Raw genomic sequence first — 26,025 nt, 5'->3', positions numbered from 1 at the left:
GACCTCATTTGGAGATAAATAGGTCACTGGAGGCAAGACACACGCTCAATCCCTGGGAGACATTTTAGCTGACAAGATAGATGGAGTTATGCTAGCGTCCTGAGCTGAAGGAGTGATGTATAGACCCTGGCCAGTGCTGAGATGCTTCCACCACCACTGGATCCACAGGACTTTCCACCCACTGGCCTGGGATCTTCCTGCATTTGGTGTCATTGCATTTGTTTAGTGAGTCTGTAGAGGAATTTATGGATTGGTGTCGGACATAGGGACTAATACCAGACTCGTGGACTTGATCTGGACTGGGCTGAGCTGTTTTCTCAATATTCAATTGCTCTTGTAGATAAAGCTCTTGCTTACACACATGCCAGTGTGCTTGTTTCTCTAGTCTACCCAGACTGAGACAAGGGGTAGAGAACATCAACTACGACAACTCAAATCACATGAGAAAACAAAGCAAGAAACAGTTGCCACTAGTTCTTGTTGCGCTTGGATTTGGATCTCCTACTTTGAGAGTGTCCCATGAGGGTGCCTGTTGACTACCACGTATTTTCCATTGTTATGATCTTTGCTTTTTTATGCTTACAGTGGAGTAAAGCTGAGTGTTTGGGGGCAGGAGGCTTGCTTTTGGAATAGGGGCTGCCTCCAGGCACAGGAGCTAGACTTGCTGATCCATGGAAACATGGCTGGGAACCTTCCGTCTGAATGGTAGGCATTGACTGACAGCACTGAAGGAGTTCTATATCATTGATCAAGCGGATGAGAAGCCAAGGAATCAAATGGCTAGAGAGCCCAAACCAGAGGTACATGCCTGCAGACGCAGCTAAAAAGAAGCCAATCTGACGAGAACTGTGTCTTGAGCATATTCTATCCTAAACTATACCCTGTTAACTTCTCTAATCAATCTTATGACTGTGAGCCTTGCCTGCACATTCTGTTTGATCATTGCAACCTATTATCTATTACCAGCACAGACTGGGCAGGACAACTTTTGTCAGAATTAGTAAAGAAGCTTGAATGGTGGAGGCATGCCTCCTAGGTATCATTCTTGGGTTGATCTGGAGTTCGATTCACCTTCCACCTTGGGAAGTCAGAGCAGGTGTGTCACTACTCCATGTCATGATTGCAATTGAGAAAGAGAAAGAAGAAGAAGGAGAGCGGAGTTCTATAAAGCGGGATGGAGGACCATAAGGTAAATCTGATTCACGGTGGTTTTATTCCATGTGTACTTGTACCTAAGTAATATATTGTGCATGTATATAGAATGAATGTCTTCTGAGTACTTTCTGTAGAAAGAACACAAAAGAAGGAAATTAGCAGAGTCAGGGAGGTATGGATATCAGCTTTCTGAGGGCGAAAACACCTTGTACCCCAAAGGTAGAGAAAGAACATCTAACAAATGGGAAGACTATCATGGGGCTTCGATAAGTTAATGGGAAAATCCCACTATCTTTTAATTACATTTTCATGCATTTTTAAAAGCTCTTCAAATTTACCGAGTGGTCCCATTTCAGTAATATATTTTCCTCTTTTGTTGTCATGTCGGCTTTGCTAACTTGATGCCCTCACACATTTCTAAGGATTGATGGAACACTTCCACGTGCTGTTGATTCATTAAATGTATGATTTATTTAACTTATGCTTGAATAAAGAGCCAATGAAATAAGTCAACAAATTCTCAGGGGGAAATGAAAACAATATTCTGACTTTAATATAAAATACATAATTATTTTTAACAATCAGAGTGGGTTGCTGGGGTTCTTGCGCTCCCTCTCAGGGTGCATTTCATGGATGGTATAACTGTTGTTCTGCCGGAGGCATCGCGTGTCCTGAAAACGGCGCAGTAGGTGCTGTCTCTGCCACAAGAGGATTCGAGGCCATGACAAACACAATCTGTGAAATCAATCAGAACATTGTAGGTGAATCAACCACATGCCGCCCAAGCTCATCACTATCAGTCTCTCCTCTTCTCCTCATCCAGTGTCAGCACACAACTGGCTGGGTCTCTGAGGTCAAGCTACCCCAAATGAGTCCTGTAAAATAACTTGAAAGAAAAAGAACCTTTTACTATCCTGATGCATGAGTTCTATCATTTAAAAGAAATTAATTCTGCTATATGAACATGGAAAAGATCATCCGTTTCATAGGAGGCCAAAACTCCCAGCCAACACTTTTTCAGCCTCATAAGACTCTAAGCAAGGGACCTAGCTAAGCTATGCCTGGACTCCTGACTGCTGGAAACGAGGAGAAATTAAATGTGTGCTGTTCTAAGTCTCTGTTTGTGCCACTGTTCTCAATCTATTCCTTTGCAATAAAGAAATGAATACAGATCTTTCCAAGGGAAGTCCAATACTTACGCCACCAGGGTTACAGCAGACCGCTTTGCACCCAAAGGCGGAGAGGGACATAGCCACACAGAACTCCAGCACACTTAAAAGGAGGACGACACCGTCCATAGCCTAGAAGCAAATCCAGAACAAAGCAGCATGAGAGTGAAGATGAGAAGTCCCAAACCCTGATCACTGAGCACAAGACCCCGAAGGGGAAAGGGCTCGCCAGGGGTTCAAAACAAAAACAAAAACAAAACATACAAACTGGCATTGACCAGTTGGGCCATTAACTTGGCTTTGTGAATGTTAGTTATGCTCTCCCTTTCCTCGCTGATGAGATAAACATGCACCCACCCCCACCCCATGTGCTACATTCCAGGGCTAAAGTCAGCGTACATCATAAAGCTCATGGGCATTTTCGTCCTTCCAAACACGACACATTCTGGATATTGGGCATCACATCATAATGTGATCGCATGTCTTAGCACTTATACTTGAAAATGTTCCCCGCCAAGAGCATCATGTCCTAATCCCCGGAATCTGTGAAGGTGTTAAATTACATGGCAAAGGCTGCTGAGCAACTGGTTTGGGGATGGAGAGATTGTCCTGGATGGTTAAGATGGGCCCAGAGTAATTTATAAGCATTCTTATAAGTAGACTTAAGAGGCAAAAGAATCAGAGTTGAAGACTGCACTGCTTGCTTTTAATATGGGGAATGGGCTACAAGCCAAGGAATGAAGGGAAACTTTAGAACAAGGGGACTGTGGGGAGGAAGAAACCTAAATTCTCCCATAGCGTTTTTCAGAAAAACTGAGCAACAAAACATGCAGCTCTATTAAAATCATAATTCTAGCTCAGTGAACTCAGCCTCCCATGCTCCAGGAATGAAATAAATTTGTTTTCATTAACCTTGTGGTAATTTGTTCCAGCAGCCGTCAGAAACCAATGTAATCCTGAACACCAAATGCATCTATCTTTAATCCAGATCCTTGAATGGCTGGCTATAGCTCTAACCTTTAACCGGAACCACGTCATCAGTTAAGGACACTGGGGAGTGCTCTCTTTCTTAAGAATCGTCATCTGAAATGGTGTCTGAGATTCTTTGGTTTTATCTCTTGCTCCTTGCTCTCTACCTATCCCTCTGCTCGGAAGAAACCCAGAAAGGATGGACTCAGAATGTAACACAGATTCAAGTGGGCTTTGAGGATACACATAATTATTTGTTTCAGTGTACATGCAATTGTCCTTGGAACAAAGAGTTTACTCTGGAATCTCTGTATTTGGGGCATTGTGGTAAGTGCTGAAGACATAGGAGCAAACAAGATAAGAAATTTCCTTGTCTTTAAAGATCTTACCCAGGGGTAGGATTCAACCAATTCCGACCAGTTCAGCAGAACTGATTATGTAATTTTTTGGCTAAGTTTGGTGAACCAGTTGTTCAAATGGCATTTGTAATCGGTGTTCCCGCTAAGGTAGTCAGCGGAAAGTGCCCAATATCGAAATAACGAATTGACACTCCTTATTGATTGATTGATTGATTGATGGATTGATTGTTAGCACTCATCTGGTGCCACGGCATATTCTAAGCACGCAGAGTAATGTTCATCCTGTCCATAGGTATGAAACATTAGGTGGGACTACACTTATAATATTTACTCATTTCACAAAACTCATTATATTTTCATGAAATGTTACATTTGCATTACTTTGTGTTTGTTACTTCAGTAACCACACATGTACCATAGAGAAAAAAGTGCAAAGCCAGAGGGTGACACGCTGTCATTTGTTCCAGCTTTGTGTTACGTTCCAAATTCTCCCGAGATATTATGCATGAATATGCAGTTCCTGATTGCAAATCAGAGCGAAGACAGCATCAGTACAGTTGCTATAAGTTCAACAGAAGCAGAAAGGGGTTTTTCAAAGATGAACATAATATTTTCAGAGAAATGGCCTGTTTCTAACACATCTATTACAATGGCTATTGTCTAATTGGTCTGAAGGAAGGGGAGCTTCCTCTTACAGTGAAAAGATGGAGAAGGATGAATCACACAGCTGATGACAGTTGGATAAAGACGAAGATTCTTGCAAGTGTGATGCAAATCAAGATGCAATGTGGAAAACCCTTAAATAACAGGTTTATAGGCTTAGGGCAGGCATTATTTAATATGTGTTCATTAATATTTTAAAACTTATAATATGTTGTGTTCCTCTTTTGTTGTTCTTATTTAAGTATGAATTGTATGAAATAATAAACTACCTTTGGATGTATCCTTTTTTCATATACTTAAGAGAGTCGTTACGGCAGCAAACTGTTGTAAATTATTTGAATCCCACTACTAATTTTATCCTCTATAGAGTAGCGGTTCTCAACCTGTCGGTCATGACCCCATTGGGGGTGGAACGACACCTTGCACAGGGGTTGCCTGATTCATAAGAGCAGCAAAATGACAGTGATGAAGTAGCAACGAAAATCATTTTATGGTTGGGGGGCCACCACACCATGAGGAACTGTATGAAAGGGTCACGGCATTAGGAAGGTTGAGGACCTCTGCTCTAGAGGACTTGGCTATTAGTTGGCAAGTTTTTTCTAGCAGGATCAGACCATAGCTCTTGAAAACATTGTGGGATCTATCTAAGTCCTGAGTTGTAACTACTCAACTCTTCCACAGTATCACAGAAGCAGCCACAGGCAATCTGTAAACAAATGGGTGAGACTACATGTCAATCAGCCTTTACTGACAAAAACAGGTGCAAGGCTAGATTTCTAACAATAGGAACACGTGTCAAATAAAGATGCATTCATTTGAGCCACCTAGAATTGCTCTTTTTCTATGTATGGCTGATCATTGGCATTTTATTTTTAAGTTTCTGCCGAATGGTCCCAGTAGTGTGCAATCTAGCAACACTTTTCTCCAGAGCACTCACCACCGTGTGCTAACCTTGCCAAGAGTAAACCCTTTGATACTTTGGAAAACAAACTGCCAGGATGCAGATACTAATGATTGCAATGATAATAATGTTGATATTTCCTCTCAGGAGGGTTATGTTTCTTGAAGGCATAAAATGATCACATTCCTAGGTCTTCCACAGAGTACTCTCTAGGATTGAGTGTAGCCTAAACTTATTGCCATTCAGCCAAGACTGACTCATCATGACCCTATATAACAGGGTAGAAATACTTCTGTGAGTTTCTGAGACTGTAGCACTTTACAGGAGTCGAAAGCCCCGTCTCTCTCCCATGGAGTAGAGGGTGGTTTTGAACTGTGGTCCTTGCAGTTAGCAGTCTAACTTGTAACCACTCTACCACCAAGATCCTTGAGCAGAAATGATAGCCTCAAGGATGTGTGGACTGAGTGCAGAAGGCCAGGTTAGAAGATATTTAATGCTTCACGCAGGAAATTGTTATGGATGGTTTCTGGTGTAAGGATGGGGAGGGAAAAAAATCTAGAGTCTGTCACGGTCTGGAAGAAGGTGACTGAGATAAAGGCAGGGTCAGGGGCACAATTTATATTGCTAAATGAAAAATGAAAATGTCATCCTTCCTGTTCAAAAGTGATCAAGAATTCCAGGAGAGCAAAAGAAGAGCATTACACCAACCACAAGCCCTTCAGTGGTCAAGGCCCTCTACAGACATCTAGGAAGTCATGCCCATTAAGTGAGTCAAGTACAATTGGTTCCTTAAAGTCTATGAATGTTGGACACTGTGAAACTGATCATAATACCATTCCTCTTCGGAGCAATTGTAAATGACACCAGAGAATAAGAGCAGAAGATCGGAGATTCAAATTCTGTTCCTGACAATTTCTAACTCTATAAACTGAGAGAGGGAGTACTGGTAGCTTAGTGGTTCCACGTCGGCCTGCTAACTACAACATCACCAGTTCAAAACCACCAGCCACTCTGAGGAAGAAAGATGAGGTTTTCTACTCCCATAAGGAATGACAGTCTCAGAAACCCACTGTGGCGGTTCCATTGTGTTCCAAAGGAGTGCTGTAGGGTCAAGATGAGTCCGAATCAAATCAAAGGCTATGAGTTTAGTTTCAGTTAACCTTAGAAATGTTTAAGTTCTCTGAAGAAGAGCTTTAATCTTTTCTTTAAAAAAAAAAAACAAGTAGCAAAGAACAAAATTGTTTACTATAAGAATGTCTAGAAATTTCAATGAGGGAGAAATTGTTTAGCAAAGTTGCCTCCAGGGGTTATTTCATATAGCTCTGGAGACATCAGAAGTCCGGAGTCTATATAATAAATTGGGAACAATGCCGGGGCCCACATTTAGCTGAGGACAGGTGATGCTGAGAGTGAGACAGAAGGAAGAATGAGGCACCTTGGTGAAATACTGATTTAGATGAAGCAATGATCACAGAAAACCCAATGGTATTGAGACTGGCCAAGGGACTTTTTAGTACCAAATATTTAATGGACTTAAACTTGTTTTCTTTTTTGGACTTAAACATTTTTCTTTTCCTTCTACTTTCCACCAACTTTTAGAAACATTCTCATACATTTATACAATAACCAACTCCCATGTACCACCCCTCCCACTACATGCCGCTCATTCCATCAATGAAAACTTCAATCCATAATCTTTTTGTAAGTGATTCCTTTTAGCCCAGTGCCACTATGACAAAAATTACTATAAAGAAAAGAATGTATTATCTCCTCATTGAGGAGGCTAGAAGTCCAGATTATTGTCTCTATTGGTGAATACCTACTTATTGGTAGCTCTGAGAGTGGCCCTTGATAGTCCTTGGCTTATAATTGAATCTTCACATATAATCTGCCTTCCCACTAAGCCTTTGTGCCTCTTGGGTTTCCCTTTTATAAGAGACCACTCTGAAGAGATTAGGTTTAGGACCCACCCTCATCTGCTATGACTTTATGAACAGCAAAAGAAGAACCCTATTACCAAACAGGGCCATACACACAATTACTGGAGCTAGGATTTCAACACCTGTCAAAATTCTGTCCATAGCAAACTTCATTTGTAGACTGAAATTTTAGAACAGTATCCACCTGAGACCAAGTGGGACTGAAAAGTTATAAAATGCACAATTAAGATGGAAAATGTGCCAGGATATTGGGGATAAAAATGATGAGTCATACAAGAACATCTGGAGATATTGGAAGGGACCTGGGTTACTCATCACTACTACAGGATAATGTTCAAGATAATATTAACATCCTTTAGAGAACCAGGTAACACCACAAAGAGCTCAATCAGGAAGCCCTGGAGACACACAGACTGCCATTTGAGCTCTATTTTGAAAGGAATTATAGTATATACTGATCATAGTTGGGAAATAAAGAAGGACTATATGTAAATGAATATGAGCTCTCTTTTCCCACAATGCCTGATCCCATACAGAGAATAATCAAGGTGAGATGTGGGGTGTGACCCTAACACCTAAATACAAGTTTACCTTCTTTCTCAAATATGACTTCTCTTATGACTTCGAAGTTCCTAAAATCACCTAGGAATTATAGAATACTGATTGTTATTTTTGCTAGAACCTGGGATCTGGATTCTACTTCCATCACAGTCCCCCACGAAAAGAAGAAGCACTCACTATTAAAATGGTTGAGATCAAGGCACAATTTTGCGGCAACGATTGATCATAGTTACAGTTAAACTGCATATAGTAAGAAAGAGTCAAGCTCATTGAAGTGATAATGATCCCAGATGCAGCTATGACTGAGCTGGCGACATTCAGTCCTAGGCTACTTTGAATCTAGAAAAGAAGAAAAAATCAATTAAATAGCCCAGGGACAGCGTCAGCTTGGTCTCCAACCATCACATCCACTTCTTAACCCCAGCATAGATATCTCCAGCAATTATCTCCCAATTCCCTTCCTTATAATGCTATTAATAGCTAAACTCATCGTGATGAAACGGGTTCTAATGCTCCATAGGGCTATTTCACCTCATTAATTTTTGATATTGTTGAGAATATACACAAGAAAATATCTAGCCAACCATTTCCATATGTTCAGTTCTGCACATTTTTGACATTCTTCCAGGTGAGCAGCCATTCTGACCCACCTTTTCTGACTTGTTCTCCCCTGTAAGTCTCTCATCGCCTACAAGTTTCTATCTGATCTTTCGAGTTACTGCTGTCCCTTGGATTGCATATAAACCCAAAACCAAACTCACTGCCATTGAGTTAATTCTGACTCCTAGCGACCCCGCCTCTCTGCGTTTCTGAGACTGAAACTCTTTATGGGAGTGAAATGCCCCATCTTTCTTCCAAGGAGTGACTGGGGGTTTCAAATATTTGTTAGATACTGTCAAGTCAATTCCAACTCAGAGCAACTATATATCCAAGAGAATGACACCGTTGCCCTGCCCCATCCTCACCATCGTGGCCATCTTTGAGTTCATTGTAGCAGCCACGGTATCAATCCATCTCATCGAAGAGCTTTTTCTTCTCCTACTTTCCAAGCACGGTGTCCTTCTCTAGGGACTGGTTATCCTCGTAGCACGTCCAAAGTTTTTGAGACAAAATCTCGCCATCCTAGCATCTAAGGAGTTTTCCTACTGCACTTCTTTCAAGACAGATTTGATCATTCTTCTGGTCATTTGTACTCTCTCTATTCAATAGTATTCACCAGCACCATGATTCAAATACATCACTTCTTCCATCCTCCTTAGTCATTGTCCTATGTCCCCATTTGTATACCATGGCATACAGCATGGCTTGGGTCAGGGATACTTCAAAGTGACATCTTGGCTTTTCAACACTGGAAAGATGTTTTCAATGCCATTCCTTGTTTGATGGCCTCACTGCTGTGCATTTTTGAGTCCTGACACAATAGTGGCAGGCCCTCCCATGCACTGTAACAGCTGTCCCACTTCCTCCCGGGTTTTCTCATTTCTCTTTGCTTCACTTTCCTGTCTCTTCTTGCCTTCTCAGCTTTGCTCTTGGGCAACTGCGGCCCTTTTGGTCATGTAAGGTTGGTTTTTCTGAGGAACGGCTTCTTCAAAGGTGTTGCTTGGTTGCTTTATAGGGTTGTAAAGGTGTCCAAGGGCCATAGTCTCAAGGCTCCCACAGTTTTCTATCAGGACAGTACATCTGGTCTTTTTAATGATTTTTTTCATTTTGATCTAGCTTTTTCTCCTCCTCTCTCCAGACCCTCCAGTTGTGTTCCTGATCTGAGTGGATGGTAGGGTAGCCTGGTGCCATCTAATTGTTCTGCTTTGGATGCAGTGGAGATTGGGGCTCCCGTGCTCCGCTAGTCCTTTGGACTAGTGTTTCCTTAGGCCTTTGAATTACTTCATTCTTTTTTGTTACAGAAAAGGGTAGACCAGTTGTTGCAGCTTTGCTATTTGCGTGCTCTGAAGACTCCAAAGCTATCCATCAAAGTACCATGTATAACATTGACTCTGTGAATGAAACCACAATCATTGCCATCAGTCATTGCTGGCTCATAATGATCCCCTGTGCATTTCCCAGGTGTTTACCAGAGTAGAAAGGACAGTCTTTGCCCCAGGGAGCTGCTGGTGGTTTCAAATTGCCCACCATGTGGATCACAGGCCAACTCACAACCACTACACCACCAGAGTTCCTCTCTGTGAACTAGGCCATCTCAATTGACCTAGATATCTCCAGATGCTTGGTTCTAAGCCTCCAAGCCCAGCGACTCAGTCCCTCAGGCTGTTTGGTTATAGGTATGAATTTTCCATAATTTTATGCACTGTATATGCCACTATATGCATGTATTTATTTTCCACACAAACAAATACATCTCTATTTGTAGTGCATACAAATAAGCTATGTCAACTCTATCAATGTACTCCTGGGTATACTCCAATATGCCAAGCCATACCTGTTAAGCTTGGGTATTTACCTATGTGTATACTCAAAAATTAATATTTGTTATTACAGTTATTGCAGGATCATGTATTTAATATTATTTACCATTGTTGTCTTTTACTCTTGTCCACCATCCATGGTTTTCCTTTGCTGTGGTCATTCTATGCTGACCTCTTCTTTATTGTATATCGCAGTTCCCTTCATCCAAGTCAACAAATGTCTACTCTCTAGTAGTGAAATCTTTACTTCCTCTCCCATCCCGGGTAACCATCCAGGAATATTTCTTTCTGTGTGTAAACATTTTCTTGATATTTTTATAATAGTGGTCTCATATAATATTTGTACATTTCTGAAAGACTTATTTCATTCAGCGTAACATCCTCCAGGCTAGCCCTTGTGATGAAATGTTTCATAGATTCCCAGTTATTCTTTCATTTGCATAGTATTTTATTGTATGTAGGGGACATCATTTCCTTGTCCACACTTTGGTAGTTTCCAGCTTCTTAATATTGCAAATCATGCCACACTTAACATGGGTGCACATATTTCTATTCATGTCATGAGTTTTTGCCCTCTGGGACATAACTAACCAAGTAGTAGGATTAATCAATCATATGCTATCTCCATTTCTAATTGAAGGAGACATCTTACTATTTTCTACAGTGGTAGTACCATTTTACAATTTCACTGGCAGCGTATGAGCATTGCAGTCTCTCCACATTCTCACCAGTATCTGTTGCTTTCTCTCTCAGTTTTGTTCATCATTGCTATTACTTCTACTGTGAGATGATATCTCTTTCTTCATTTGATCGATATCTCTCTTCTAGCTAATGATCTTCAACATATTTTGTATCTCTTAATCACATAAATGTTTTCTTTGAGGAAGTATCTGCTTATGTCCTTTGCACATTTTTAAATTATACTTTTGGGATTCTGTTGTTGAGGTGTTGAACTTTTATAAACTTTTAGAGATTTTCCAATTTTAGTCTCTTGTCAGATATATTGTTGCATAAAGGTAAAAGAAAAATTCCAATCTGTAGATCCTCCTTTTACTCTACTGTTGAGAATTAGTGTTTAATTTTTAGGACTTCCCATTTACCTAGCATATCTTCTGTGGTTTGTGTATTTTGGGTGATTCCTGGTATTCTATTTGTGTCATATATATATGAGGGGCTCTAACATGGTCCTTATTTTTTCTTCCATGATCTTGATTGTTTTAGATTTTATAAGTAGGCCTTTGATCCATTTTGTGTTGACTTGGGCATGTGATATGAAGTATGGGTTGTAAGGATATTTTGACGGCCCCTGGTTCATATTTCCCTGAAGAATTATTTGTATTTTCATAAAGATTTTCCCAGTCACCACTCTGTCAACATATTCATCTTCACGTCAATAATTGTGCCATGGGACAATTGGTTGATTAGCAATATTGAAGGACCGGTCCGGGATTGTATCCTTTCACCATATTTCCTAAATCTGTGTCCTGAGAAGCTGCACTATTCAAAGAAGAATGAGGCATCTGGATTAGAGGAAGGTTCACCAACAAAATGCAAATAGAACACCTTGTTTGTTGAAACCAAAGAAGATTTGAAAACCAAGGACTGCCAGAATGAACAAGTCTGTCTGGGAAGAAGTACAGCCAGAATGCTATTTAGAAGCAAGGAAGGAGAGACTTTGTCTTGTAAACTTTGAACATGTTATGTGAACATGATGCAGGGCTAGGTAGTTTCATTATGTTGTCTGTAGAATGACTATGAGTCAGAAGTAACTTAATGGCAGTTAAAACTCACACTCTCCTGCTTGTTTACAAACAGACAAAATGTAGGGCCATCAGGCATTATTAGTCCTTCTTCTTTCATTAAAAAAATAAATAATAAAAATAATTACTCACCACACCTTTTGTAGTTCTGATTCCTGCTGCAATTGACAAGGACCCTGAAATAATAAACTAGCAACAAAATGAAAAATTAAGGTAAAAATTTCAGCAGATAAGTTAAGCTATAACTTACTCAAATGTATCCTTACATTAGATTAAAATGTTAAACAGAGCAATTGTGTTAGAAGAAACACAAAATATAAATAGTTCCCCCACTTCTCAAGAGAGAGTGAAGAAATTCTAACAGAGGGATTCATAGGAAAATTTATTAGGCCTTAAAAAAAATAACTAATTGCAATAGGATTAAAACAATCCCAGAGCAATGAAATATAAAATTTCCAAATTCTTTATATGAATGAGCCCTGATATTGGTACCAAATGTGAACAAGATATTACTAACACCAAACCAGGAAGACATTTTAAAGCTTCATTTAAAATATTAATATTTGCACAAACGAGACTATTTCTATTGTTTCTGGTGTCATAGAGTCAATTCTAACGCATTACAACCAAACAAAACAATCCTTCCACTCAGCTCTCATAATCATTGTTAGGAGCCCATGTTGCAGCCACAGTGTCAATCCACCTCATTTCACTGACCCTCCCCTTTCCCCAACACTAATAAAAGAGTAGCAAAGAAAAAACGTCACATTGCTTATTAGATGGTTAGACTATATGAGTTCATTTGACTCCAACAATTGAACAAATATTTCCTTTGAGATATTATTGTCAGAGTCAAACCAATAAGCCTTGGACTATTTCACAGTTTGCGTTTCAAAGTTTGCTTTGATATTTTGATTTTGAAAGCCCCCTCCTCCCAACCCCAAATGTATTTTAATACCATAAAAGAGACCGATCTAATGAAACCGCTTGTTAGGTACTGTTAAGTGCTTTCTCTTACTCATAGCAACCCTCTCTATACCATTATGCCTCTATCCAGACATAAAGATGATTAATACAAACAAGATTTCAGAAAAGACTTCATCACATTAAATGTAATATATCAGGTATTTCCTGTAAATATTTTGTTTTGTCAATACTGAAATAACATTATAATTTATAGAATTAATAGATTTGAGGGACAAGTATCTCCTGTTGGTAAGGCATTTATGCAACTCAACATAACCTCTTGATAAATTATAAAGTTGTACCATCCATAACATAAATTAATATCTCAATCCAAAAGTCTTCATTATGCTCCTTAGGAAAGCCCTAGAATCATCCTATTAAAATCAAGAAAGGGTGGCTGGTATTATATAAATTAATCTGACTGTTTTATATTTGTCAATAAAATTATAATTTTAGATTAAAATGGTTAAAATTAATGTTATATAAATATACACATGAATTAAACCCTAAAATATCAACTAGACATTACTATAAAAGAATGAACATAAAATTTTTAAGAAGATATCTGAAGTTTTAATTTACCAAAATATATTCTTTCATTAGGTAGAAATGTGAAATATACCAGTTATGTTTGAAGAAACACAAATTCTACCAGCGAGATTCATAGGAAGATCCAATCAAACAGATGGACCCACATTAAAGAGAGAAACCATTATTCATATCATAAGTATGTGTGTATCTGTTTGAAGACAGATTTGAAAGAAAGGATCTCATTTACCATAGCAAGGAAATTATACCGTACTTTAGATTGGAAAAAAAAGAGGGAATACAAAGTGTTATGTATAAAAGGCTTTAAGAAAACTTGAACAAATAGACTTAGATAAGGATACTTTTATTTGATTTTTGTCAGAGATACAGCGACAATGGGGTCTAAATAGAACCCCAGACCCAACCCACTGCCATTGAGTTGATTCTGATTCACATCAACACTGTACATGATTTCATAAGTTATAAATCTTTTCTGAACCAGTAGCTCTTTCTCCCAAGGAGGAGCTGGTGGGTTTGAATGACCGACCCTGCGATTAGCAAGGCTCACCTGAGATTGTCACCAGAGGGAAAGAGGGAACAAAAAATAAGAGCAAATGTGTATTGGTTCCTGCCATTGCTCTATGTACATTAAGAGAAATAAAGAAGGCCCTTCATAGGTAAGTTTCGGAAATAGGTTGAAGGAGGAATTATTGAAACCAGCAGCACAAAGCCCTGGTGGGTGGCCTAATGGCGTACCCTTAGGTAGGCTGCTTAAAGTGAAGGAAAGATGAGACTTTCTCTCTGGGAACGAGTTACAGACTTGGAAATCGACGGGGGCAATTCTACCCTCTCTGGTAGGGCCGCCATGGATCTGAATGGATTTGATGGCAGTGAGTTTGGATTTTTTGAGCAGCACAATTTACCCACTAAGTAAGAAAATGAGGGACACAAGTAGGAAATGAGGTGGCCCTGTCATGGTCTGAGTGACCCCTCAATTTACAAGCCCTGCTCTTGTGGGCTTGGAAGTCTATTTAATGTAGGAAGAAGGCATAAACTACACAGGATTCCATAAACATAAACACAGGTCCAAAGTGGGCTTGGTAAGAACATGCAAATGAAAGCAGAAAACCAGGATGATCACTTGTATGCAATTCTGGAATTTGACAATTTTAGGTGAGCCCTGATTTCTATACTAACAGCTGTATGACCTTAAACTCGCCGATATCGTCTGCCAGGAGACTTCTGGAGTTGCCGTATTACCAACCAAGGACCAATCTGGAAATGACTTCCATTGACCTCATTTGAAATCATCAATCCTTTCAATATTCAATGGGGAGCCTGAGTGGTGTAGTGATAACACATTGGACTGTGATCCCCATGGTAGGCAGTTTGAAACCACTAGAAGCTCCTCAGGAGAAAGACTGGGCTTTCTACTCCTATAAACAGTTACAGCCTTGGAAACCCACAGTGGGTTCCTCTGAGTCAGCATTGATTCGATGACAGTGAATTTGTTTGTTTGTTTCAATATTTAAACAATATTGGGTTGGGTCTTTGGTTACATACAGCTGTGAGATATTATAACTAATAGATATTAGATACTTTATTTGCCCATCATTCTATATTCTTTATATTATCATGAGAAGGAGTTTAGATCTATTCTTCAGGGTTATAGGATTACAAGTTAGAAATAGTTGTTTCAGAAGGCACTGTACTTACCATCACTGACCCCCAAAGTGTGTACCCTATGAAGACAGAAATGGGACTTCGGCCATAAAATGGCAGTGTGGCACACATCATTATTATTCCCAAGCTCAGGTTCATCAAAGCAATCAGGATCTGGACAACCTAGAAATGATGACAAAAAGTAAAATTTATGAATGGTGCCCAAGTCACTCCCTGGCCCAAGCATTGAGTTACTCTCCTCAATCTTTCAAAAGAGTCAGGCGAGCTTTAAATATTCCTACATCATTATTTTTCATATAAAGAACTGTGAATATGGTAACTTACAGGAATTACCTCTTGGAATATCTATTTCTCGCTCCCGAGATTTCAAAGTAAAGAAAGACTGTGCGTCGTGACGCTCTGATAACGGTGACTCTCCTGTGTCACATGCCCGGACAGGCTGCCCTCTCTGGGGCCAGAAAGGAGCTAGAAAAAATACCTTCCAGCAAGAGGTGGCCCTGAAGAAAGGAAAGTCCACTCCATACAGCGAAAGACGATAAAATGCAGAAACGACCATTTCTTGGGGCCTGGACATGAAGCCATGATTTTGAGCCCAGAGGTAAAAAGCAACAAACAAACAAACAAAACAAAACAGGGGTTTGAGGCTGCGGGGAGGAGACGAGCCAGTCAGGGTGCAGTGTAGCAATGATGGAATATACAATTTCCTTCTAGTTCTTGAATGCTTTCTCACCCCCACTATCATGATCCCAATTCTACCTTACATATCCAGCTGGACCGGAGGATGTACACTGGCACAGATAGGAACTGGAAATACAGGGACTCCAGGACAGATAAACCCCTCGGGACCAGTGGTGAGAGTGGCGATATTGGGAGGGTGGAGGGAAGATGAGGGAGAAAGGGGGAACAGATTACAAGGTCTACATATAACCTCCTCCCTGGGGGATGGACAGCGGAGGAGTGGGTGAGTGAGACGTCGGATGGTCTAAGATATGACAAAATAATAATAATTTATAAATTATCAAGGTTTGGGGGGAGAGGGGAAGTGGGGACGGAGGCAAAAAATGAGGAGCTGATACTAAGGGCTCAAGTAGAAAGCAGGTATTTTGAGAATGATGATGGCAACATATGTACAAATGTGCTTGACACAATTGATGTATGTATGGATTGTGATAAGGGTTGTATGAGCTCCTAATAAAATGATTTTTAAAAGAAGTCTACCAAGTATCCAAAGAAGAACTTTCACCAAGTCTATACAGATTATCCCTGAGTATAGAAAAGACAGCAAGCTTCTGAACTCATTTTTAAAACAAGAATAATCCTGTTACCAAAAACAGGCACAGACACCACAAGTACAGAAAACTAGAGATCAATATCCCTTATGAACATAGTGCAAAAATTCTCAACGAAATCTTGGCCTATACATCTGTAGGTACTGGACATCCCCTTACAGAAGGGTCACAGAGAGGAGACGAGCCAGTATGGGCAGTGTAGCAACGATGAAACACACAATTTTCCTCTAGTTCTTACATGCTTTCCCCCTACTACCCCCCACCCACTATCATGATCCCAATTCTACCTTACAAATTCGGCTAGACCAGAGGATGTACACTGGTACAGATAGGAACTGGAAACACAGGGAATCTAGGACAGATGAACCTTTCAGGACAGTGGTGAAAGTGGCGATACTGGGAGAGTGGAGGGAAGGTGGAGTAGGAAGGGGGAACCGATCACAAGGATCTACATATAACCCCCTCCCTGGGGGTACAGACAACAGAAAAGGGAGATGTCAAACAGTGTAAGACATGAAAAATTATAATAATTTATAAATTATCAAGGGTTCATGAAGGAGAAGTGGCAGGGAGGGAGGGGGAAATGAGGAGCTGATACAAAGGACTCAAGTGGAGAGCAAATGTTTTGAGAATGATGAGGGCAGTAAATGTACAAATGTGCTTGACACAATGGATCTATGTATGGATTGTGATAAGAGCTGTATGAGCCCCCAATAAAATGATTTAAAGAAAAACCAGGGGTTTGAGTTCAATTGACCCATGGCATTAAAAAAAGATTAAAAGTGTCCACAATAACTTTATCCTGAGGCTTTGAACCCTGAGCTGTAGAAAGACAGGTTCGTGCTAGTAGATTCACTGGGTCCATCAACATGAACATGTCTCTCTTTACACCCTTCATTCCTTTAAGGAAAATCAATCTAACACTCGGAAGGGGAAATTCCAAGAGGATAGGAGAATTTTCACCATCTGTGGAGAAGGACTGGATAATGAACAGAAGCCAGACAGAGATATGAACAATGTTAGGCTATCAGGTATCAGGAAGCCTGTAGAGCAGTGGATCTCAATCTTCCTAAGGCCGCAACCCTTTGATTCAATTTCTCATGTTGTGGTGACCGCCCAACCATAAAATTATTTTTGTTGCTACTTCATAACTGTAATTTTGATACCGTTATGAATCGGGTGACCCCTGTGAAAGGGTAGTGTGACAACACACACCCCCCATTGGGGTTGCAACCAAGAGGTTGAGGACCGCTGCTGTAGAGGAAATGACAGCTAGTTCACACAGGGCCTTATCTTCTGCTTCTCTTCCATAGAGAAGTTCCATCTGTTTATTATGGGTGAAGCACATGGTTAGAAGCACAATATGGTAGAATATCGTGTCATTTTTTTAAAGTGATAGGGCCTGAACATCAAACACTGATGGCTGAAGATCAGTTGATATGCTTTGAGGCGAGCTGTTGTTGTTAAAGTTGGGTTCCCTCAAGTCCCTTTCAACCCCTAACAATCTGATATATGAAAGAAGGAAACACTGTCCCATCCTGTACCAGTCTCACAACAGTTGTCATATTTGAGTCCATTGTTACAGCCCCTGTATCAATCCATCTCATCCAGATACTTCCCCATTGTCTCAAGCATGATGTCCTGCTCCAGACTAGTCTCTCTTAGGAGCCTGTCCAAAGTACAGGAGACAGTCTCACAGTCCCCACTTCTAAGGATTCTGACTACCCTATTCCAAGTGTGCTAGTCTGGGTAGACTAGAGAAACAAATCCATTGACACACCTATGTGTATAAGAAAGAGATGTATATACAAGAGCAATTGGACATTGAGAAAACATCCCAGCCCAGTCCAGATCAGGTTCATAAGTCTGATATTAGCTCATATGTCCAATAGCAATCTATAAAGTCCTCTTCAGACTCACGAAACAAATGCAATGAAGTCAAATGCAGGACAATCACAAGCCAGTGGGTAGAAAATCTTTGGGTCCAGGGGCGTTGTAAGCATCTCAGTGCTGGCAGGGGTCTCTCTGTGGCTTCTCCGGCTTCTGAGGTCTGGTTGCGTCCATGTGGCTTGTTTCAGCAATGTCTCCCAGGGAGTAGTAGAGAGAGAGAGAGAGAGAGAGAGAGGTCTTCCGCCTCCAAGGAAGAAGTGCCAGATTTCCCAGAATTCTCAGGAGAAGAACATGCCCACAAAAATCTCATTAGCTATCCCCAGATTGACAGCCCTGACTCCACTCCCACACTCTTAATCCTTAAATTGACACCAAATTGGTGACTACCACACCAAGGTATTTGTTTGGCTTCTTGGCAGTCTATGGTACTTTTCAATATTCCTCTCCAACACCACAATTCCAATGTGTTTATTCTTCTTTGGTCTTCCTATTCATTGTCCAACTTTCACATGCATATGCGGTTATTGAAAATACCAGGACTTGATCAGATACACTTTAGTCCTCAAAGTGATACCCTTGCTCTTCAGCATTTTAAAGAGATCTTGTGCAGTAGCCCAATGCAATACATTCTTTGATTTCTTGACTACTGCTTCTATGAACATTGATTGTGGATGTAAGCATGATGAAATTTTTGAAAATTGCAATATTTTCACCATTTACCATTATGTTGTCTGCTGGTCCAGTTGTGAAGGGATATTTTTTGTTGCTATTGTTGTTGTTTACATTGAGATATAATTCATAGTGACGGCTGCAGTCCTTAATCTTCATCAGCAAATGCTTTAAGTATCCCTCAGGCTCAGTAAGGTTGTATCATCAATACATTATGGATTATTCATAAGCCTTCTTCCAATTTTGATCATGTTCTTCATATAGTTCAGCTTGTCAGATTGTAAAAATATGGAGAAAGGATACAACACTGACAGACACTCTTCCTGAGTTTAAATCATAAGATATTCCCATGTTTTGCTCAAAGAGCTGTGTGGGTTCCATGTGAGTGCGATGAGGTGTTCTGGAATTCCCATTCTTCTCAATGTGATCCACAGTTTTTTATGATACAGTCAAATGCCTTTCAATAGTCAATAAATCACAAGTAAACATCCTTTTTGTTGTCACCCAAGATGCATTTGAAATCAGCAATGATATCCCTCAAGATGTTCTTGAAATTCATATGCGAAATATATTTTGGCTCTCATGGATTTGTTTTAAGATTCTTCAACATCAACTTGAAATTACAAGTAATCAAGTGGTGGTCTGTCATAGTCAGTCCGGATCTCATTTTGCCTGCTGGTATTGAGTTTCTTCATCTTCTCATTGTACAGTTGTAATCAATTTGATGTCTATGTATTACATCTGGTGTGGTCAATGTGTAAAGTTATCATTTATAATGTTAAAACATATTTACAATGAAGATGTAATTAGTCTTGGAAAATACTATTATCCAATCTCCATCTTCATTTCTATCACAAATTTCATATTTTCTAACTATGGTTTCTTCAGCTTTTGCATTCCAATTACCAGCACTTACCAGTGAATTTTAGTTACTTGTTTGATTAACTTCAGACTGAAGCTATTGGTAGAATCCTTTAATTTCATCACTAGCTTTCATGCATGGTGCATAAATTTGAATAATTTTTGTATGAATGGGACCTTCTTGCAAGCATAAAGATAATAAATAGTACTGCAAGACTGATCTTTTTGACAGTGAATTTGATGTCTTCCTTCTTGAATTTGTCATTCCGAGTGCAGTGAACCATATGATTATCTGAATCACAGTAGGCACTGAGTATCAGCTTGCCGATGCCTAGGATACGTATCTGTATGCACTCCATTTCAGTTCTGATGATTTCCAATTTTCTTAGATTCATACCTCGTGTATCCCACATTATAATTACTAACGGATGTTTACAGTTGTTTCTTTTCATTTTGAATCCTTCCCCATGAACAAATGAGGTCTGAACACCAGTCACATCAAGAGAGTCAATGCTCCTTTTGGGAGGTAGCACTTCCTTAGTCGTGTTTGAATGTCTCCCAACCTGGTGGACTCCTACGCAGGCACTATATTGGACAATGTTCCACAGCTGTTCATAAAATGGACCGACTATTCTTTCTCCCAAGTCTGTTATTAATCTGGAAGTTCTTCTGAAACCTGCCCAGCTTGGGTGACTGGGATAGTTAGGTTTATGTCACTGTGAGCCAAGATTCTCCGATGACTTGATCTATCATAGTATGTTCAACTTCATGATGTCAAACCTTTGTGAGGATAATGGACCTCCTTAATCTGGCCACAGCATTGAGATGATTGAGGACGATTTAGTGGAGTGTGTGGTCTACTCTAACTACAAGTTGACAGTGTGTGGAAGCTACCTGACTTCTATGGCTGGATTTGGATCCTGCATGTGGTTCATCAGTCTCCAGTTTTATTGCCTGATGCTCCCATGAGCCGTCAGTGGACTGCCAATCTTGGGTTCACTTGGCCAATCTCAGATTCATTAGGCTGGGCATCCACCCGCCTGTGATCTTCCTGTTTCCTGTTCGCCAGTCTCTACAGCTCCAGGTGTCAGGAGAAGCCTTCAGCTTACATCTGACCCACACTGTTGACCTAGAGTGAACATAACCACTTCTTTGGCTGTGTGAGCCAGTTCTTGCTATAAATCCCTTTCTATACACAGGTACAAGCATCACTGGTTTTGCTTCTGTAGTCTGACACGGTGACCCTGCTGACATTTGAAAGACTGGTGACATAGTTCCAAGAAGTAATTCACAGCAGTGTGACAAACAGAGAGACAAGTGGTGCTTTGAGGCTAGGGAGAGAGAGTAGTTGTCATTGGGTGTGATCAGTTTTGGGTTTACATCATTGATCTTCTAAATCAGATTGGTGCCAGACTTACCCCGAGGACCTTGGGCTCACCCTTCAAGAATTTCTCTGCCAGCCCTTTCCATACACGTGACTTTAGAGCTGCTATCTGTTCCATTTGCAACTCCACTGGGGCTCTCTCACCAGGGCCAACTTCTGTTGTGGTCTGTTGCATTTTCCGCAAAGTTGTCAGGGCAGCAGAAGAGGTACTACAATAAAAAATAAACACAATTAAAAATGAGTTATATCTAGATATGACAGGATAGGAGCACTTTGCGGCATTCTCCGACATAGCCAATCCCTGTCTGCAATCCTTCACTAAATTATAACAGCTGTTAGACATCTAACAATATGCTAAACAAAGCCCCAAGCTCAACTCACTGCTATCAAGGAATGACTGGTGGTTTCAAACTCTCAACCTTGCATATTGCGGTTCAATGTGTAATTACTACGCTATGAGGTCTCCTTCAATAGTTAAAGAGGGTATTTATTTGTAGCATCCCTGATTTTCTCTGTTCTTGGGGAGAGGGGAAAAGGGGAATGGCAGGATTGCCGGGATAGCATGATCGTCTTTTGCCGTGTGCTCAGTGCTTGAGTCTTACTATCCTCTGCAGTTTGTTCCAAAGCTTGCTCAGAAGAGTGAGAATTGTCATAAAGTAGATATGGGACTAGGAAAAGGCAGATGTTTTAAATGCAGTTTCTACTATGAAGATAACCAAGTTGGAAAGCTAGGTTGCCTATTAAATGCTATTGAGTAGGATGTATTCGGACTGAACTGTACACTTGAGCATCCTCTTGGCAGAATTCAAGATCCAGATTCTGGAGTGGAGTGATAGAATAAATAAGGACCTCCATTTTGGCCTTAAATCAAATCCACAAGCGCTAAGCCAGTCTTACCTGGGAGAATGGACTCCCTGGCCTTAATTTTGAGTCATTATTATAAAGCTTCTGGTTCGATCTTCATGCATCACTTCCTCCCAAAAGGAAAAGGTATTGTAGGTTACCTTACTTCTCTCTAATGCAAAGCTACTTCGGTGTTCATCTCTCACACGTGACTTCAGAGCAAGGATTTAGGAATTGTAGATCCTGTCTTATCAAATATCCCTGGTTGTCTAAAAGTGGATGATTTAACACAGCCCTTCTAGCCACATTCTCATCTGCCCCAATCCATTTTGTGATGTGTTCCATCTTCTAGTCTCCTGGGCTTGTGATTAGGATCTCATTGTGGAGGGGGCTCTCTGTTGCAGGATTAAAGTGAGACGCATCTTAGATCTGACTTTATGAGAAGAGTGTGACTTAAGTCTTCATCCTTTGTTTTCAAGGGGGAGGAAGTATTGTTGGCGAGAGGATTAGGAAGAAAAAACATAGCTCCATCAAAGGTACCATTTTGATGACCTCGGCTTCCTGACTGAGATTTGATAGAAGCAAAAGACCTGGTTTGACTTTTGGACATTTTGGACTTGGGGTTCTAGACCCTGCATTTGCTTTGCCTCTGCTTGACCTTCATATTTAAGATTTAACAGGACCCACAACTTTGGGAAACTCACACTGAGGGAAATATGATGAGGACTCTATTCCCTAACTTATAGCAGAGGGAACCTGGAAAGCTAGTGTTCCACAGTAGGAACTACGTTGGTAAGTTAGAGATAAAGCCCAAGTACATTACCCTACTTGCTTTATTTATTTATTTAATAAGTAAATCATTTTATTGGGGGCTTGTACAACTCTTATCACAATCCACACATACATCCTGTGTCAAGTACTTTTGTACATTTGTTTCCCTCATCATTCTCAAAACATTTGCTTTCTACTTGAGCCCTTGGTATTAGCTCCTTATTTTCCCCTCCCTCTTCTCTCATCCCCATTAATCCTTGATAATTTATAAATTATTGTTATTTTGTCATATCTTACACCATCTGACATTGCCCTTCACCCATTTTTCCATTGTATGTCCCCCAGGGAGAAGGTTATATGCAGATCCTTGTAATTGGTTCCCCCTTTATCCCTCACCTTCCCTCCACCCTCCTGGTATCGCCACTCTCACCACTGGTCCTGAGGGGTTCATCTGTCCTGGATTCTCTGTGTTTCCAGTTCCTATGTGTACAAACTCCGGTCCAGCCAGATTTGCAAGGTAGAATTGGGATCATGATAGTGGGGTGGGGGTGGGGTGGGGCAAAGGACCTGAGCAGGAATTTCTCAAGGGCAGAAATCCAAATTGCCAATAAATATATGAGAAAATGTTCCAGATCTCTAGCCATATGAGAAATGCAAATTAAAACAACTATGAGATACCACATAACACCCTCAAAGATAGCCCCATTTAAGAAATCAGAAAGTAACAGGTGTTGGAGGGGGATGAGGAGAGATAAGAACTCTTGTCCACTACTGGAGGACCTGTAGGTATACACAGCTATTATGGACATCGATTTGGTGATATCTAAAATGGTTGGAAATTGAGCTACCATATGATCCAGCAATCCCTCTACTGGGCATATACCCTGAAGAGACAAGAAACAAACCACGGCCAGACATCTGTGCCCCAATGTTCATTGTGGTACAGTTCACAATTTCAAGGAGTTGGAAACAACCCAAATGTCCATTAACAGATGTATGGATTATAAAACTGTGGTACATAAATACAATGGAATATTATGCATGCCTAAAAAGCAAAAATGAATGCAGGAAGTACATTGCCTTGTGGGAAGAACTGGAGGAAATTATGCTAAGTGAAGTAAGTCAAGCACAAAAGGACAAGTACTACATGAGTCCATTGAGGTAAGCTCAGAAAATTCAAAAGGGGCATAAGGAAGAAGATACTGTCTACATCCGTCCCTGGGGTGAGGTCCAGGTAATATGGCAGGGGCCAGACTAAACTCAGGGATACATATGGGATACACATGGTAGCCCATTAGAAGGGAGGATGGAAAAAGGTATGGGTAGCTGGGGGAACAGGGCACTCACTCCCACAGGGAGAGGGTGTTGATTGTGTCTCCACAGGGAAAGAGAGACCAGACTTCAACCCTGAGCTCCAAGACAAGAACGCAGCACACTGACACGAAGCAGGGAACCGATAGAGAGGCCTGAGGGGCCGGCCCCATTACCAACTAAGTGGACAGCACCACCCTCCCCCAGAAGAATTCACTTCAGAGGACAGCACTGACGCTACAGCTCTAGAAGAAGCAATCCTGCTTTAAATATCCGTTCCCACAGATTCTCCCCGAATAGCTATGCTGCCTTAAAGTGAGCACATGGCTGATGTTATCTCCCTAGAGAAGCAGACATCCTGTGGCTATCTCTTAAACTGTGTCACCCAGCCCCCCTCATACCTTCCCCCAGTGCAGGTATTAGGTCTCCTCAGCGGTGAGCTCAGGGACCTTACTGTATATTTCACCCACCTTGTGATGTATGTAACTACTGAATATGCATGTCCTATGTCTACCTATAAATATCCCAAACAGTAAAGATCCTTCCTCTCTTCTCCCACCTCCACATGGACCATCAAGAGTGGCTGAGGTGAGCATTCTACCATAAATGTGTTTGACTGCTTGATTTTATTCTTTCTCCCAACTCTCCTATTCTCTGTGACTTTACCATAATCTTCATATATTATAACCATACAAATGCACCTTCAGTTGTTAGAGGCTGGTTTCCTTCGACACACAACTATGTGAGATATTTCCTCACAGTTTATGAGTTTCTGTGAGACATGGCCGCAAATCTCAGAACCCAGGAACATGATGAACTATATTCAAAGGAGAAATGGGGTGGGGGTGGAGGTGAAAATAGTGCAGAATAGCAACTTGGAAGATTTGGATATTTGGAACACTTTTTATTCCAACTCCTTGGGACTAGTCTGGTATTTATTCTTCCTAAAGAAATAATTACCACATAGCTTGTTTCTATATTTACTGTCTCTTCAGTCAGACTTTACACTTCTGCCAGGACAGAGATATTACATCAAAATAATATTTCCAAACATTTCTTATGTTCTGGCTCAATTTCTGTGGTAAAATATCAGATTCTTGTCACCCAGGGCTAGTGCTCTGTTTACCAAAGGATCTCTGACCTTGAGTTCATATAACAGCACAGGAAACCCTCTATGACTTAAGATCACCGTGCATAAGGACCAGTGCAAGAACACACGAAAGCAATAACCTTCACACCGCAGCACATGTGTGGTCTCAATGAATCAGGGAGAGTTGACAACAGGTAATCACCACAGCGAACCTTCACGCCACAGAAATCCAAGCGTTCATTACATCAGCAGGTACATTCCCCTCGCTTCAGTGTAGGGTCTAGTTTCCAGTGCATGGTACCAGAGACAGTTGGAGAAATTGACCACAGATCTACCTTATGAAGCAATTTAAATGCGTAAGGCTGGGAACTTTGAATTTGCCCCATACCACATCCTCCAATTCTGCATGGGGAAGATTTTTTTCTTAAATGTTTTATTACAAAATAATATATTGGAGGCAGAGAATACACATCAAGAATGGGCATCAAACAGTTCAAAGTTTAAAGGATTGCTCTCATCTATCTGATGGGTTAGAGTTTCAGAGAAAACAAAAATTTAAATAACTTTATCCAACTTCAGCCTTTATTAACCTTCCAGAGATTTCATCCTTTGTAGCAAAAACTCCTCCCAGAACAGTTTAAACATACCTTTAAGGGGGTCCTCGAACCAACCAGAGGAACTCTGGTGGCTTATTGTTTGCTCATTGGGCTGATAACTGCAAGCTACGCAGTCCAAAACCCCCAGCTGCTCCGCAGGTAAAAGATGGGCTTTCTACTCTCATAAACAGTTACAGTCTCAGAACTCACAGGGGCAGTTCTACCTGGTCCTATAGGGTGACTATGG

At 40.7% G+C, this 26,025-nt stretch overlaps 1 protein-coding gene across 1 annotated transcript; it reads right to left on the bottom strand.

Annotated features, from left to right (window-relative positions):
- Positions 1 to 1,782: 1,782 nt before the first annotated feature.
- On the bottom strand, positions 1,783 to 22,022 carry LOC142445612 (membrane-spanning 4-domains subfamily A member 4A-like). Its single transcript, XM_075547567.1, has 7 exons — positions 21,949 to 22,022; positions 21,202 to 21,376; positions 15,108 to 15,236; positions 12,030 to 12,086; positions 7,895 to 8,056; positions 2,355 to 2,456; positions 1,783 to 1,890 (listed from the first exon to the last, which is right to left on the bottom strand). Exons 1-7 carry the CDS (start codon positions 22,020 to 22,022, stop codon positions 1,783 to 1,785), a joined length of 807 nt encoding a protein of 268 aa, XP_075403682.1.
- Positions 22,023 to 26,025: the final 4,003 nt, after the last annotated feature.

Source organism: Tenrec ecaudatus, chromosome 4 (genome assembly GCF_050624435.1).
Source record: "Tenrec ecaudatus isolate mTenEca1 chromosome 4, mTenEca1.hap1, whole genome shotgun sequence".
NCBI lineage: Eukaryota > Metazoa > Chordata > Mammalia > Afrosoricida > Tenrecidae > Tenrec > Tenrec ecaudatus.
Note: the sequence above shows the minus strand (reverse complement) of the source record. Positions and strands in the feature narration are given on the sequence as shown.

What these genes read in the sequence shown, in the direction of transcription:
- LOC142445612 (XM_075547567.1), bottom strand. Translation starts at nt 22,022, where the DNA reads ATGGAGGTCCTTATTTATTCTATCACTCCACTCCAGAATCTGGATCTT. An exon ending in CACTTTGGGGGTCAGTGATG is followed by an intron (nt 12,087 to 15,107) that starts GTAAGTACAGTG and finishes TTTTGTTGCTAG; the next exon opens with TTTATTATTTCAGGGTCCTT. An exon ending in TCTGCTGTAACCCTGGTGGC is followed by an intron (nt 1,891 to 2,354) that starts GTAAGTATTGGA and finishes TTGATTTCACAG; the next exon opens with ATTGTGTTTGTCATGGCCTC.